This window comes from Dinoponera quadriceps, unplaced genomic scaffold (genome assembly GCF_001313825.1).
Source record: "Dinoponera quadriceps isolate SergipeBrazil2010 unplaced genomic scaffold, ASM131382v1 scaffold2696, whole genome shotgun sequence".
Classification (NCBI taxonomy): Eukaryota; Metazoa; Arthropoda; class Insecta; order Hymenoptera; family Formicidae; genus Dinoponera; species Dinoponera quadriceps.
Genome location: NW_014557278.1, coordinates 32,154 through 47,373, shown reverse-complemented (window position 1 = coordinate 47,373; position 15,220 = coordinate 32,154). Strand labels below are relative to the sequence as shown.

The 15,220-nt window shown below is 39.8% G+C and overlaps 1 protein-coding gene across 1 annotated transcript in view; it reads right to left on the bottom strand.

The window, feature by feature from the left end:
- The window catches only part of LOC106748877 (dystrophin-like), a 290,562-nt gene that overhangs the window by 256,223 nt on the left and 19,119 nt on the right, over positions 1-15,220 (bottom strand). The window contains exons 4-26 of the mRNA XM_014627795.1: positions 15,132-15,209; positions 13,534-13,626; positions 12,685-12,774; positions 12,378-12,576; positions 11,378-11,529; positions 10,863-11,258; positions 9,773-10,414; positions 9,513-9,635; positions 8,564-9,043; positions 8,273-8,430; positions 7,833-8,200; positions 7,331-7,683; positions 6,785-7,219; positions 6,484-6,636; positions 5,668-5,829; positions 4,993-5,295; positions 4,763-4,906; positions 4,509-4,679; positions 4,158-4,340; positions 3,967-4,083; positions 3,281-3,400; positions 943-2,271; positions 603-812 (exon numbers count right to left, since the gene is read on the bottom strand). Coding sequence (XP_014483281.1) covers positions 603-812; positions 943-2,271; positions 3,281-3,400; positions 3,967-4,083; positions 4,158-4,340; positions 4,509-4,679; positions 4,763-4,906; positions 4,993-5,295; positions 5,668-5,829; positions 6,484-6,636; positions 6,785-7,219; positions 7,331-7,683; positions 7,833-8,200; positions 8,273-8,430; positions 8,564-9,043; positions 9,513-9,635; positions 9,773-10,414; positions 10,863-11,258; positions 11,378-11,529; positions 12,378-12,576; positions 12,685-12,774; positions 13,534-13,626; positions 15,132-15,209 — 6,459 coding nt within the window. The remainder of the gene's footprint in view (positions 1-602; positions 813-942; positions 2,272-3,280; positions 3,401-3,966; positions 4,084-4,157; positions 4,341-4,508; positions 4,680-4,762; positions 4,907-4,992; positions 5,296-5,667; positions 5,830-6,483; positions 6,637-6,784; positions 7,220-7,330; positions 7,684-7,832; positions 8,201-8,272; positions 8,431-8,563; positions 9,044-9,512; positions 9,636-9,772; positions 10,415-10,862; positions 11,259-11,377; positions 11,530-12,377; positions 12,577-12,684; positions 12,775-13,533; positions 13,627-15,131; positions 15,210-15,220) is intronic.

Here is a 15,220-nt window from a genome sequence, read left to right as displayed (position 1 = left end):
ATTTGTTTAACTACTGCATCTTAAAAAAATATATAACCAGGAGCTATAAAGAGAAATATATTGTCAAATTTCTACAGGCTGTTATATACTTTATCGTTATCAGAAACTGTATACTTGACATTTCAATTTCTAAAAAACTAGATAGCCAATGTTCTTGTATTTTTTTTCTTTTATTTCTACAAGTGTCTTTTATCATCTCCCCGTTTTTCTATTAAAACCGTAAGAATAGTTTGGTTACTCGAATTAAAAGCGTGATATCAGAAGCCGTTTTTGTACTTGTGTATAATACATGTAATTAGTGCTAACTTTGACTTCAATTATCTCAGTTTCGGTATGTTCAATCTTTCTCTAATTTTACATACGTATGTTTATATATATTTTACATATGTATAGATCGTGTTTCGATCAATACACGGCTGAAATTTGGAAAAATGTTTAAGAAAGGAAATTAACGCGCCAACTACCTCAAACGCAAACAATATATCCGCAATTGGCTTCTACCGTCTATTTCCTACTCACGAACACTTCGATTCCCTCCGAAATTAGCAGGGAATATAAGAAAGAAAAGGATACAAGAGAGATACATATTCGATCGCACAAACCTCGAGGCGCTTGCTCGGGTCTTTCTCATTGGAGATACCGCTGATGCTCATCAACATGACGTCCATCCGGCACAGCATCATTTGCGCCGCCTGTTCAAACTCGAAGACGCTTTTCTCCAAAGCGGTCCGAGATGTGCCTAGGGGGCCTTTGAAGAGCGCCTTCGCCTCCGCCCGGTGCTGCGCGAACGGCCGCGTTTTCTCGACTTTAATCTGCAAGAAGAAAATCATTCCCGTGGGAGACACCGGACGCCGAAGAGTGCTGAAACCTACGCAACGTCGAAAGAAGTAACGCGAGTTGCCGGTGGACGTCGGTGGCACCGTGCGCATGCACACGCGTTACCTTGTCCAAGAGGTGCTCAACATGCTCCCCTAAATTCGGGTCTTCCCCGTCCGAGCTGGAACTACCGACATCGATCTCCGTATCGTCCGAGAAGATCAGAACGTCGTCCGTCTCCTTGTCGCTGCCGTAGAAGCTCTCGCAGTCTTCCAACGTGTCGTCCTTCGACAGACTCCTCGCGCGTTTCGGTGTCTTCCTGCCGGGTCTCTCGTCGTCGCTGCGACTCGCGCCACCCACGTTCTCGTACGTCCTGGAGTACTCGGTGCTCCTTTCGGACGTGACTTTGCCCTTCAGTCTCATTTCTCGCGTACAACGACTTCTCGAGTCCCGAGACTTCCCGAGTCCTTCGTTATCGTCTAATATGAGGTACTCCGCGACGCTCTCCGTATCTTTCCACACGGAGACGGTGCTCCTCGGCTTCGTCCTGTTCGACGCATCGGCTTCCGTCGAACCGTCCTCCTGGTCGGCGTCTGAATCCAGTTTCAAGACGAGTCTCTTGACGTTCCTCGCGGGAGACGTCTTCTTCTTCAGGATCGGCACCAGCTCCTTCTTCTTGCTGACTATCTGCTCCGCGAGACTACCACTGGCGACTACCTTCCCCTTACCCTCCTTATCCTCCGTGTCGGTGTCTATGGACTCGGGCTCCGTCTCCGTGTCTTCGACGATCTCCACCCTCTCGACCACCTGCGGCACCAGGCCGACGCTGACGTTGGCGCTCGGCAGGTACACGTGATCCTCGGGAGAGGCGATCGACTTGACGATCTCCATTTCCTTCACCTCCACGACGCGGAACGGATTCTGCTGGGCGCAGGCGAACGTCTCGGTCTCCGTCGCGGTCAGGGTGTTGCTGGACACTTGGGAGAAGAGTTTACTGTTCTTCGAGAGGAAGAACTCGTCCTCGTCGACGTTGTCGGAGGCCGGTGACGGCAAGTCATCGTCTACGACGACCTGCGGCTGAGAGGTCTGCACGACGTCGGGCACCGAGCTCATGTCCAGCTTGCGCCGAACGGTCCTGCTGACGTCCACGAGCCGGGCCTTGACTCTCTCCGACTTCGCGGAGGACTTCCTGCTGCGGTGCGGCACGTCGATCGGCGAGCTCTCGGGCGTGCTAATGACGGCGTGGTTATCGTCGAACGCGGGGTTAAGGTAGCCTATCCCGTAAATCGCCTCGTTCTCGTCTATCAATTGCTTTTCTTTTCTGGCGAGGTGCGCCGAGCTTTGCTCCGGCTGTTTGCCGGCGGGCGATCTGTTCCGCCTATGATTGTCTCTCCCCTTAGTACCTCCCGCTTTAGCTCTTACTAACAAACTGTCTGTGATCTTGTGGATCCATTCCTGCGAAAATACGATAGGTGACAGAGAAACTCGCCCTTCTCTCGCAGCCGACAGTTAATTGGAAGAGCATGTTAATAGGTGTGACAATATCAAGCGTGATGTATCTAGCGAGAGTGATCAATGCGGTTTTTTTCACTGTGCACATGTGAAGCTGAATCTCTCGTGTGTGTCCATCACCACAATGCCAGAATCTTTGCGCTATGCGATCTCGAGACGATCGACTTCTTCTCTAGCCCTCGGTCGCTGAGAGCTCGCCCTCGACAACTTCGCTCTCGCGTGAAAAAAGTAGCTTTTTTGTACAAGGGGAGAGACAACGTGACAGAACGATTGATCGGCAAGAGTCTTTCCATTCACCAGATTGCATGTACTCATTCCGAGTCAATAATTGCACTATTTACAGAGACAGAGCCACCTCTCGGACAAGATCGAAATATACATATATTCTGTGCATATATATCAGGTAAATAATGGTCAAAGTAGCGTACGTATGTCTACATGATATGTACATATTATGTCCATATACAATTGGGAAGTTTCAATAACAGAAAATATAATAATATAACAACATTTATTTAAAAGAACATATATATGTGTGTATATATAAATGGAACCGTACTTAAATCCTGCTGCAAATAAAGAACGGAATATGACATTTTCAATACAAAAATGATTATATTTGATGAAAATATATGTCATATTCGAAATAAGTAAATATGTGTGTGTATGTGTGTGTATGTATGAGCATTAGTTTGTATGTATATATGTGTTTGCATTTTTTTTAAATAATATAAAATCTCATACGTATTAATAAAGAAGTTTCTGATCTGATAGAGATATACGTAATGGTACTAACAAGCACAAGCATTACATATACCGATTGTTAAAGTGTAAAGCAAGAAATAAGCCATGAGTGAATAAGCAATGAATGGTAAAACTGACTTCAGAAACAAAACAAGATAACAGATAAATGAATTTCAATTTTATGTGAAAACGAAAAGCAAATACATACCTGTATTCTGTTGGAGATATCCTCCCATTTCTCACATATCTCTGCTACCTTGGGGTAAAATGCGTAACGTTGAAGTTGGTTGACTTTGGGCTTCGCCTCGATCATTTCACTCTGCACAGCCTAACAACGAAAAATTCAAAAGAACTTTTAAATATTATCACCATAATGTTTCCTCAAAATAGCTTTATTTTATGTGTTAAAGAATAAAATGACTATATTCGTATTTCATTTTATACATTAAACGTTCCTGGTTCCCCGCTACAGTCGTCTTATCTGATGACGTCAGAAGAACATTATGAGACAATATATGTCTAAAATTCTTACAAATCGATCACATTTGTAAAATATCCCGAAAAATCTCCTCTTGTTCTAACAATTAATAAATAATCGTAAAATTAACGTAACATGTTACTCCTTTTTAGCCTTCTTCTCATGATTTGATCTCTCATGATGATGTATTTTTCTCATTAAGTTCAAGGCTACTTATGATTGACTGTTAAAGTAAAACGAAAGTTTTCGGAATTATAAAAGTGCCCAACTGATCACAAGTGTCATTTTATGGACAAATCCTTTTACTTCAATGTACTCCGCAAGTATGTTGGACATACATTCCTTCGCTTCTGATGTCATTAATCAAGATGGCTGCGGCAAGAAAACCTTAATATCATGTACAAATATTTTGTTACCTTGCATTGTTCAAAATGACGCTCCGTAAGTTGGTCGATCGGAACCGCGTCTAACTTGTTTAACTTCTCTTCAACTTGCAGGAGCCAGGCGTTTATTTCGTCGACATTAGGCTCATCCTTTTACGAAAGAGAATAAATAAATATATATATTATGAAGGTATTAACAAAAACATTATATGAGCAATATTTACCTCTGAACCTTTACAGAGTCGCAATCTCTTTTCTGTATTCGCCAATCTCGCGATCACATCCGACATTTTTTCCTTAAGTTGTTCGAGGCACATGGGATCGCAAAACTTGGAAAATTCATCCTGCGACCTAAGCAATTTATCTCTTATGACGTTTAATCGCGGGATTACTTCGGTCAAAGTTTCCTAAAAGTCACAGTACAAACACAGTGTCACAATTTGTTGATATAAAAGAGATGCTTGTGATTTAACCGGTAAAAATGCAATTAACGTTCGATTATTCGCGTTTATGCGCGAGATAAGAAATAATCCAGATATCAGATCTGAATTGAGAGAACTCTCATTTATACTTACTCGCACATATATCGCGTTCACCGGTAGATCAGGCATGCTCTTCTGCGTATCCAGTTCCTTATTTATGCTTTCGACTGACATGTTAATATACGTCATATTTTTATGCATGTCACGTGACAACTCTAGAGCCGATTCTAATATGGATTTCGATTCCGTTATGTGAAGACCAAGCTGCGATGGAATAAAGACAGTTTAATATCCAAGCTGTGGTACAATATTCCCTCCCCTCTCCCCGCAATAATATATTTACGCACCTTATTATACAACTCCTTTAACATATCGATTTGCTTGGAAAGTTTATCAGGCTCGAGGACGGTTTTCTCCTCGACTAATTTCCTCCCAGTCACAATTATACATTCGATCTCGCCCTTAATCTCGCTCAGTGTCTGGTAAAAGCGCTGTAAAAAGCAATGATCGAATCGTTAGTAATGTGTGCACAGTAACTCTGTGGATTATATGAATGAGCACAAATGAGAGACGCTACCAAGCAATGTTTCAATTGACCCTCGATGGCTTCGGGATCTTCTGACGAGAGTTCCAGCAAACAAGTCGCTTCCTCTATCCCCCTGAGTTCTCGTAGAGCTCTCGATAATCTGGGCTCTATATTGGGTGTACATCGGAAACGTTGAAACTTCTTTTGAACCTTGGCATACTTCTGTTCGATAAGGGACATCTGTTCCTGCAGTCGAAGCGCCGCTTCTTGTTTACCGGAGGCTTTGTACGACTTAATTTGCAATGCTATTTCCTCGAGCGTGACGCGCTGCTGTTCCATCTCCTCCATTAATTTCTGCCCCCATAGTACGTAATCAAATTATATGTAAAGTAAACAAACTAGTAATTCAACAGATTAGTGAGAAATTAGTAAGAAATAAAATTATATGTGAAATAAACGGCCTGGATACATCGTATTTCGCGCAAGATCACACGCGCTAGTACAACCTTACATTCTTTTTCTTAGTATAATTGTTAGTAAGAACTATGCACGATATGCAGATGTTCATAACTACATTATCTCGATCATGCGGCTCTTCTCCATTATGTACATACGCAACGAATGATAAAATAGGTGTATTCTATACACACACTATATCTTTATTTGTCGATTTTTCATCACGTTAGAGAGATCGTAGAAGTAGCGATGTATGTATCACCAACCGACCTGATAATCGTGAGGCAAGTCATCAGCAGTGAGGTCGTAATCAAGACGTGCTGTTAGTACAGTGTCTATTTGTGTTAAGGAGTGCTGAAGAGCAAGGATGCGCCCTTCCGATTGCTGGGCTTGCTTCACGGATCCTTCCAACAGCTTGGCCCGTTGCCCTGCCTACTCAAAACATAACTTTCTATCTATCTTTCTAACTAAACTCACTCTCCACAGCGAGTTATAATATACATATATGTACAATGTGCAGTATTAATTGTCAGAATTACAACGATACTAATTATTAGATCTTTCCTCAGCTAAGCGGAGAGACAAATAATGTGTATACGATATATTGATATGACGTTCAAAAATTTCTATTTTAAAGTTCTCTCGTTACAGTCTTGCTTGATGACGTCAGAAGAGAGAAAACGCCAAAATTCCAGCGAAATACGTTGAAATAAAAGAATATGCCTATATATATTATTTTTCAAATATGTTGGTGTTTCCTCGTCTGTCTTCTGTCGCCATTAATTAAGATGAAAGCAGGATTTACTCGATTAAGATCTATTTTGACTAATTATGTATGATTTTATGGCTAACATAATTATGCATTGCTTGTAACCATTTTGAGCGATTCGCAATAATATCACATGCGATCACAGGCAGTTAAAGTCTCAAAAATCCGTGCTTGTACATGTACGTTCGAAACTGTCGTTACATACAATACAATGAGAAGACGATGCAAGCTCCTTATAAAAATGTATATACCTTAGTATAAATCGCACGCTTTATATTAGTGACAACTAACACAATAGCACATGTACGCTTGCATACCTGTTTGTTCAAGTTCTCCCATCGATTCGTCAATCCCTCCACGTCCGTTTCGATGGAATGAGTCATGATATTGCTGTCGATGAGTTGCCTGCCAATTTCTTGAATCTTCTCGAGCCTGGATTCCGGGTGATTTCGTATGTAATTTTCCAAGTCCTTAAACAACACCAATGTTTCCCGAGATTCTCACACGCACTTCTCAAAGTTATACAACCTACCTTATCTGAATTATATTAAATTTGTTATGAAGGAAGTTATCGCTGCCAAATGAGATTATCACCGCCAAGCTAGAGGAAGTACTCACATCGAGTTCTTCTGAGATTTCTTCCGCGTCTGCCGCAGTTTTAGGCGATTTCTTCAATCTTTTGTCCAACTTGTCCAACCAGTCGCTTTCCTGTGCAACCAGAGCTCGGAATTCTCCGTACTCATGACTGGCATTCTGCAAGTGTCTGTAGCGCTCGTATATACGATCCGTAACGTCGGTCCATCGCGCATTCAGGAAGGTGAACCGTCTGCCGAGTTCCTGCACAGACGACCCCTCCGAACTTAACAGTTTGTCATTTCCCATTTCGTTGAGATTTCGAAACTCTTCCACTCGTTTGTCAACTTTGTCCTTCAGCGCTTGATACCGACCGCGAACTTGGAAAAGCTCGACCGAGGATGTAATCCTCGATTCCATCGGTATATCCTTCTCCAGGCTCGACAGCCACTTTGTGAAATCTTCTATACCATTTATAATCTGACGAGAACAGAGCCATTAAGCAATCAGAGACGTTCGTATCATTGATATTATCTTTATACAAAATATATCATTTATATTATACTTTTCACACCAAATTTTCATACTTACATCATCATTCTTCTTCAAAGCGCTCTCGAACTTGTCGCCGAGACTATTGGCCTCGTCAACAAGAGCGGCCCATTTATAGGCAGCAGCCTCCAATTTGTTGCTCAACAAATTTGCAAAATTAGCTTCACACTTCTCGAATATCCTATTCGCCGACGTTCGAAGTGCTTCTATCTGCGGCTTCGTTTTGTCCATCTCCCGAGAGAAAGAGCGAATCTGCTCTAATTTACGTTCCGTCCGCTCGACATTATCTGTGACGTTGTCTTTCGACAAATCCTCCAGAAATATTGACGATTGTTTCAACCAAGATTCCAACGCGAAGAGTTCGCTATTGAAGGCTTGTATAATTGTAATATCTAAAATAGGTCGTATATTGCGTCGCATGAGCAATAAAAATAAAGTGGTGAAGATCGTAGTGACAAGTAAATGCGATCATGAAATAACTGAATTCTAAAGTGAGAAATTCCCTTCGCGAGTTGCGCGCGTATATTCGCATTCCGCTTACCTTTCACAAGGTTCTGTTGTTTCTCTTCCAAAATAACAGGTATATCACTCCACTTGGTGTTGAGATCCTGCAATTCATCTTTGAACCGTTGCGCCGTGGAGTCGTCGTTCATCTTCGCAATCAGATCTTGCCCAGTGGAATTAACGTATCTGAAAGTCTCCTCCTGTTCCTTCAAAGAGTTTTGTATATCTCTGAATCTTTTCATTTGCTCCACCATAGCCTTCTCATCAGAGACGATCACATGCTCCGACAATAGGACACCTTCCACGTTATTAATGAACAATGTCAGATTAGAAACCGCCTCGGTATATCTCTTAGGCGGTGTTCGATCGATGGCGTTGTTTACTTCGGTTAATCGCTCCGACAACCTGAAGGTGTTATTCAATGTTTTATTAAACAATATAAAATACAACTCGCCTGTGCCCATGGCGAGTACCTACATCGTGTAGAGTTTATCCCAATTAATGGAAAATATATTTATATCAGAATCGATGTCACTGCTCTCGGTACTTGCCACTTGGTTCAGCGACAATTCGTTAGCTTTCTCAAGCATCTTTCTTATGCGCTCGTCGTGAGACTTCATTGATTTCATTTTAACCTAGACCAAATATTTTAATGATTAAAATTTCATATATTATAAATGCAGTATATATTTTAATATACATGCGCGCGTGTGTGTGCGTGTGTTATATGTATGTGTGTATCACAAAAACTGATGATTCTCATCTTACCCTGAACGGTTCAATTTGATTGTTCCCTTTGTTCGTATCGAACCACTTGGTGTAACTTTCCAACATTAAATTGAGACTGGCCAGTTCGGTGCGGAATTTCTTCACTTCTTCCAAATAATCGATGCGCTTTTTTATATCCTGGAGACGAGCATTCGTCGCCATCCAACAATTTTGTATGTTTTTGATCTTGGACTCTTCATCTTCAGTGGATTCATTTGCATTTCTCAACTCTTCCATAAGTTGCTGACCGATTTCAAGAACTTTCTCGTACTCGTTCTTGTGCGACTCCATATCTGCGAGAGTATCCTCGTAAACGACTTTCTTCTCTTCCACGCTTAACTCGTCGAACACCCCCTCCGAGCGACCAATTTCCAGGTCGACGTAATCTAGCCATTTATACAGATGAAGCAATGCTGATTCAAACTCGTGTTTAGTGGTACTGTCGACTCGCCTCTTCTTCGAATCGCTATGTGGTGTTGACTGGAAAAAAAATAGTCATCAGAAACACTAAAAATCTAAAAGTAAACATTAAGGAGATATTTGAAACGTTTTGTTTAGTAAGTGATTTTCAGAAATTTTTTTGTTAAACTATAACACGTACAATTCTAAAGTTTTACATAAATATTTATCTATTCTTTGACTATATACTTACAGTAATTTATATATGTTATGTTCAATAATAAAAATTTTGGTTTCAGAAGTCTACAATGTCCAAAATTGTGGCTAACTATGCAAGCAAAACTTTCATTCTACGCGCAAAATTGTAAATTATAACTTTATTAGCATTAAAGATATAATAATATGTAGAAATTGTTATAAGTAAGTAGTTAAAACATAGATAAATGTACAAAATTTCAGAATTATCTTAGTTAAAAAAAAATTTCTAAGGATCACTTACAAAACGTTTCAAATGAAAATATCCCTTAAGGAGCATGCAAAATATACATACTGTTGCAGCAATCTCTTCCTTGTATGCTATACTTGTTACCGTCTCGGACATCCACTCATTTCCTTTTACAGTTGTCGTGCTATCTTCGGACATTAGGTCAAACTCGAATCCGGAATTCGTTATCTAATGCAATACAATAAAAGCAAGTTGTGAATATCAAGGAACAAGAGATATATTTTTCTCACAAGATTACTGTATATACTTCACAATATATTATTCATTAATATTCCCCACAATTATCCAAATCATAAATCACATACCCTTTGAGTTTGGACCTCCATGATTTGTCCTACAGCTTCCCATCGGTCCTGCAGATTCTCAATCTTCTCCAAGATATTCATACACTGCGGCGACGAGCCGTGGCCATCCAAATCCTGAATTGACTCTTGGAGAGACGTTAATTTCTTCTCATTCATATCCATTTCCGCCTTCAAAACCTGCAGCCTCTTTATACGGTCGAGCACTTCGCCGATTTCAGTCGCCGGATTAGCCTCCATTTGCTTCAGCGTAATTTCCGTCTCGTTCAACCACGCCACTAGCTTCTTGTAGTCGTCGGTGACGCTGTGCCAAAGCGTAGAAATGGACTCTAACCGCTGGCGCCGTTCCTCTTTCCACTGACAGATGTGACTCCAACGTTCGCCGAGGGCGGACAATTGATCTTCTATCTGAGCGTAAACCGCCTCGGAATTTTCTTCATCCACCACCACCACCATATTCCTCATGCCATCGACCATATCCTGCTGCGCCTGAATATCTTGCTCCAATTCACTTAGGTGTTTCATTTGCTCGTCGAGAGCAGACGGATTTAATTCCGCCGCCGCCATCAGAGAGATACGATCTTCCGTTTTTGTCAGCCACTGTCGCAGCGCGTCCAACTGAGCCTGTTGCATTTGCATCAGGACCTAGGAATGGTTACGAGTTAGCACAACGCGTCTGTCAAGTACAATTCAAGGGATCCTTCTCGTTCGTAATGTTTTATTTGGTGAGTAATTTTTAGAAATTTCCTTTTGACAAAACTATATGACATATCATTCAGAAATATTGCATAAATATTTACCATGTGCTAATTATATGGTATTTACAGGAATTATTGTATATAAAACATATATAAATATTTATACTAAACTTCAAAATTCTGTCTTATAGTTTTCAACAACAAATTGTTTTTAAATCACCTATAAAATGATGTTTCAAGCGAGAACGTTTAATCCCCTTTAACGTTTAATCACAGACCTGGAGGCTAAATATATAATGTAACGCAAAATTCGTAACTCAAAGTTGAATATTAGCATATCATGAATATTAGATATAAAAATATCTATTATTTCCACGAAGGCGCAAAATATATACCTCATGGATACTGGTTTGCCTCTCCATGGCGCGCATTCGTAGACCCTCCCATCGAGAATTCAGCAACGACATTTGCACGCGAACTTCATGCTCCTCATCTTTATGCAATCCGCCTTCCGCCAACAATCTAGCACCTTCCTCGAGAACAGTTCCCACACCGTCCTGATGACCGGACAGCTCCATCAAGAAGATTTCATGCTCGTGGAACTGTTGTTTCAGTATGTCCAGAGTCGAGCCCGGTTCAGGGGCGTGGTTCAATTTATCCTCCGCTTCCAAAAGCCACGTTAGAACGTCTTCGAGGGCGACCTGATAACCGCCAAGCTCAACGGAAACATTTGTGGCTAAGCTCATCGGCCGGGAGGCTGGCATTCCAAAATTGCCAAAGGACAGGGTGGTCTGGTAAAAATTAAAAATTAAAATTAAAAAAGTAAAAATTTTTACACACGGCCGATATAGCGATATGGCGCCATACTCTACTTGTTGCATGCCTTCTCGCTAAATCCCGAAAAGCATACCTCTGTTCCCGGTGTTGTGACAGGACTGGTACTGTCACTTGCGATTGAAAGATCTAGTTCACCGATGTCATCTCCGGAATGCGGTAACGATTGGAAGAGACACATAACGTACATCATGATGGACTTTTTATCTGGCACTGAAGTATTAACATCTGCAAAGTAAGACACGTGATAGGCAAGTGTCGTTTAACGTGACAGTATTGACAATTTTTCGTGCGTTCGCAATGATAATTAGAACACGAGAGAGAAAGAGAGAGAGAGAGAGAGAGAGTAAAACAGTGCAATATGCAATATTTTATATGTGTACCACAGGTCATTCTAAGCAAAAGAGTTCCGACACAAATATATAAGTCGATTCGGCTTAATTATCAAGATATAAAAAGTTGGATTCTTCTCAGCAACGCAATTTCTGAATGACAACGATCAGCCTCGCTCTGAACTTCTTTTTGCGGGGTTGTTTGAAGTCTCGTGTACACACTGACGGTAAACAAGACACGTCAATAATTGATTCAATAATTGACAGGATAATAAAGACTACAGATGGAATTCGCATTGAACTTAGGCAAGTTAATTGGCGAGGATCTATAGTTCAATAAGTAATAGTTTGCAAGCAGAAGGTGGACATTTTGAACAAATAGTATGATTAAGAGAATAATATTCACCTAATAAAAATATCTGATATTTTTTTGTCTGTAACAATATTAATAAAATTATTTATATCTTGATAACTGAGCTGAATTGACCAATAACGTATCGGAACTTTTTTATTCAGAACACATTCTGGAAGATCGTCAATTTTCTCGCAGGACACCTTGTATAATATGTACCTTGAATACATGTAATAAGTCTCGTGTAAAAATGACACAATTGCATTTGAGAGAAGATCAAAATACATAATCCAAATATATAAGATGAGATAAAATAGATAAGACGTGCGAGAAAGTTGAGAGGTGTAATTCACATTACGTATAATATGACGTCGCGTCTGAAATTACGTTACCTTCGGGATCCAATAGACGCTCGATATTGAGGTGTTCCTGCGCAAGCCGAAAGGCATGATCCAACCTGGCATTTGGATGTTTACGCGCGATATTATTAAAGTCAAACAGATGAGGCCTCCATTTGTGCAAGATCGCGTTAAATGCTAATCCATCCGACCAAGATGTGGTAAAATTTTTGATGTCGACGCCAGGATAATTCTACAGAAAGAACACGATATAAACAAATTAATCTGTAACTTATTTACTTCTCATCTACATATATATTTTTATCAATCCCGTGTGAATACTATTATAACGCGGTATTACCTGTGAATTTTGACGGCACCAAGCAAGAAGCGTCTTTTCTAGGTTGGTCTGTTGTAACTCTGTCATCAAATCTTTCAGATGATAATGCACCTGTTAAAATGATACATTATTAATGTAAAAATACAATAACAACAGATAGAATCTTCAATTAGGTCAGAATAGGAATCATAGGTCTTTTTCGAAGAACTTCCTGAACTAATACGCACTGGTGCGGTAAATTAGAGTGAGACAAATATAGTTGGCTTTACTCTAACTAATTGCACCAGTATATACCAACAATTCTCCGAAAAACAGAAAATTCTTCGAAAAAGAACAGATCTCATGTTATGTATGTAACTAAAGATAAAGAAAATAATGTTCTATGAACACCGTTCGTCTGTTTTATTTCACAAGAAATCTAAAATAAGCGAATTATATATTTAATTATCTTACTACTGTCGTAAGCTTCGTTAATTCCTTTACTATTATTAAACCGAAATCATTCTTAGGCCATGCTCGTTCGGTCTAGACTTATTACGTTCGAGATGTCTCCAATAGTCTTTAAGTTTAGAAATCGAATACAGTCTACCGCACAAACTAGTTTGCACGTGGTTAATCGGAACAACGTTGTTACACGGACGATCAGTTACTTGATACGGCAAAGATACGTTATTCTCGAACTTTAATTTATAAACGACGTGTCTCTTGCCAATAGCAGCCTGTGGCTCAGAATTGGAAAATTAGATATTATTAACTAAACTACAACCAATATTATAAGTCCGTAGCGTGGAAAATTGAAACAAGCATAAATAAATAAATCTGTAATGGTAATTGCATAATTCAATATTTGAACGTTGTTATCTAACTTACTTGCCAATGTAGAATAATACTCCACACCAGACCGAGAGTTAATTTTGGATTGCCGTCGACGATATCGTTGCTACTAATATTGACAAGTTTTACCTGAAACATCACATGACACGATATAGTCATTATTACGATATTATTACATACATGGAAAAAAAGAACACAGTTCCTGCCAATAGGGACCAGATGAAAATTCAGTGAGAAGAAATAAAAACTCAGCGACGAGAAGTGATATCTCTGTTACGGCAACTGAGAACATTCGTGTGAATATTCGGCCGCATAAAACTCGATCAAGACAACTAAGAACAACTGACTAAATAGAAACCTCCTACTTTTCTGTTCCTACGACCGGATTTTCGTCTGGTCCCCAGGCAACGGAAAATTCAGGCACACCAACGGAATTGTTTCATCCGTGAATAATAATATCAAGTTATTCATTATGTTTTATGACAAATTTGATCACCGAATCGCACTACGTCGGATCAGTGTATACTAAAATCCGATACGTATAAAATATCCAAATACAACGGCATAATATATAAGCACTTTGACAGTGAATAATTAATTCTGCTAAATAACGTGACAATATCATTATTAGGTGTTTAATCGTTCGAAATGTTTATACGCTTTGTTATTTAAATAACTGCTTCATGTATACAGCAGTCTTCAACACGCATCAATGTAGTGCGGGTGATTAAATTCGTTATTAGAGAACACTTGACTACTATATATATGGGGAAAAAAAATCTTAGTTCCTGCAACTGAATTAAGACCAGATAAAAACTCGATCGCGTACGGAGAAAAAAAGATTGGTTGAATTAACATAACAATGAACTAAACCAACGCGTTTTTGTTGGAACAGAATTTCTGGTTCTAAGAAGTAAATTTATTTCATAAGAACCAGAAACTCTGCTGCTTTCAACCAAAACGGTTCTTTCATTGTCACGTTGAGTCAACTAATCTTATTTCTCCGTGCGAGAAATGATGCTGCGACTGAAAGCATTCAACTGTATTAAAATTCGATTGAGACAACTGAGAGCAATTGAGTAGAAATTTCGTGCATTTTTTGAGTAGTTACTAAATAGTTCATTAACTTCTGTTTATTAACTGAGATGTGAAACTATTCGGGATCTCAATCAAGATGTAACTCTTCTTGCAATTACTGCGCATAAAAGATATGCAAAATCTGGACTCGTTTACTGAGAACAAATATACAATAAGTATGCAAAAACATTTACGAAAACATAAAGTGGATAAAAGGACTATTCAATTGATTAATAAGCAAGTCTGCTGCTGCTGAAATGGGCAGTTTTACCCTGGGAAGTAGCCCTGAATAAAGGTCTATCAAATTTTTGTCCACTTCCTACGCAGTATTGCTACAACTAATAAGAATACCTTAATACTAGACAGTAATTGGGTGGGTGTCTAGAAAAATTGCATACATTTCTACCAGGGAACCTTCTACGAGAACATACCTGTTCCTACAAGCGAGTTTTCATCTGATCTCCGGACAATGGAAATTTCAGTCACACAAACGGAACTGTCTTGCCGGTGTGCAGAAAATCAAACTGTCAATTTAATATAAATTCTCGCATACTCACGTTATTCTGCTCGAGGATTTGCAACGCTTTGTTAACGTTATTAAGATGATGCACTCGCATCCGACCGCGCTCCCTTTTCTGTAAAGCAA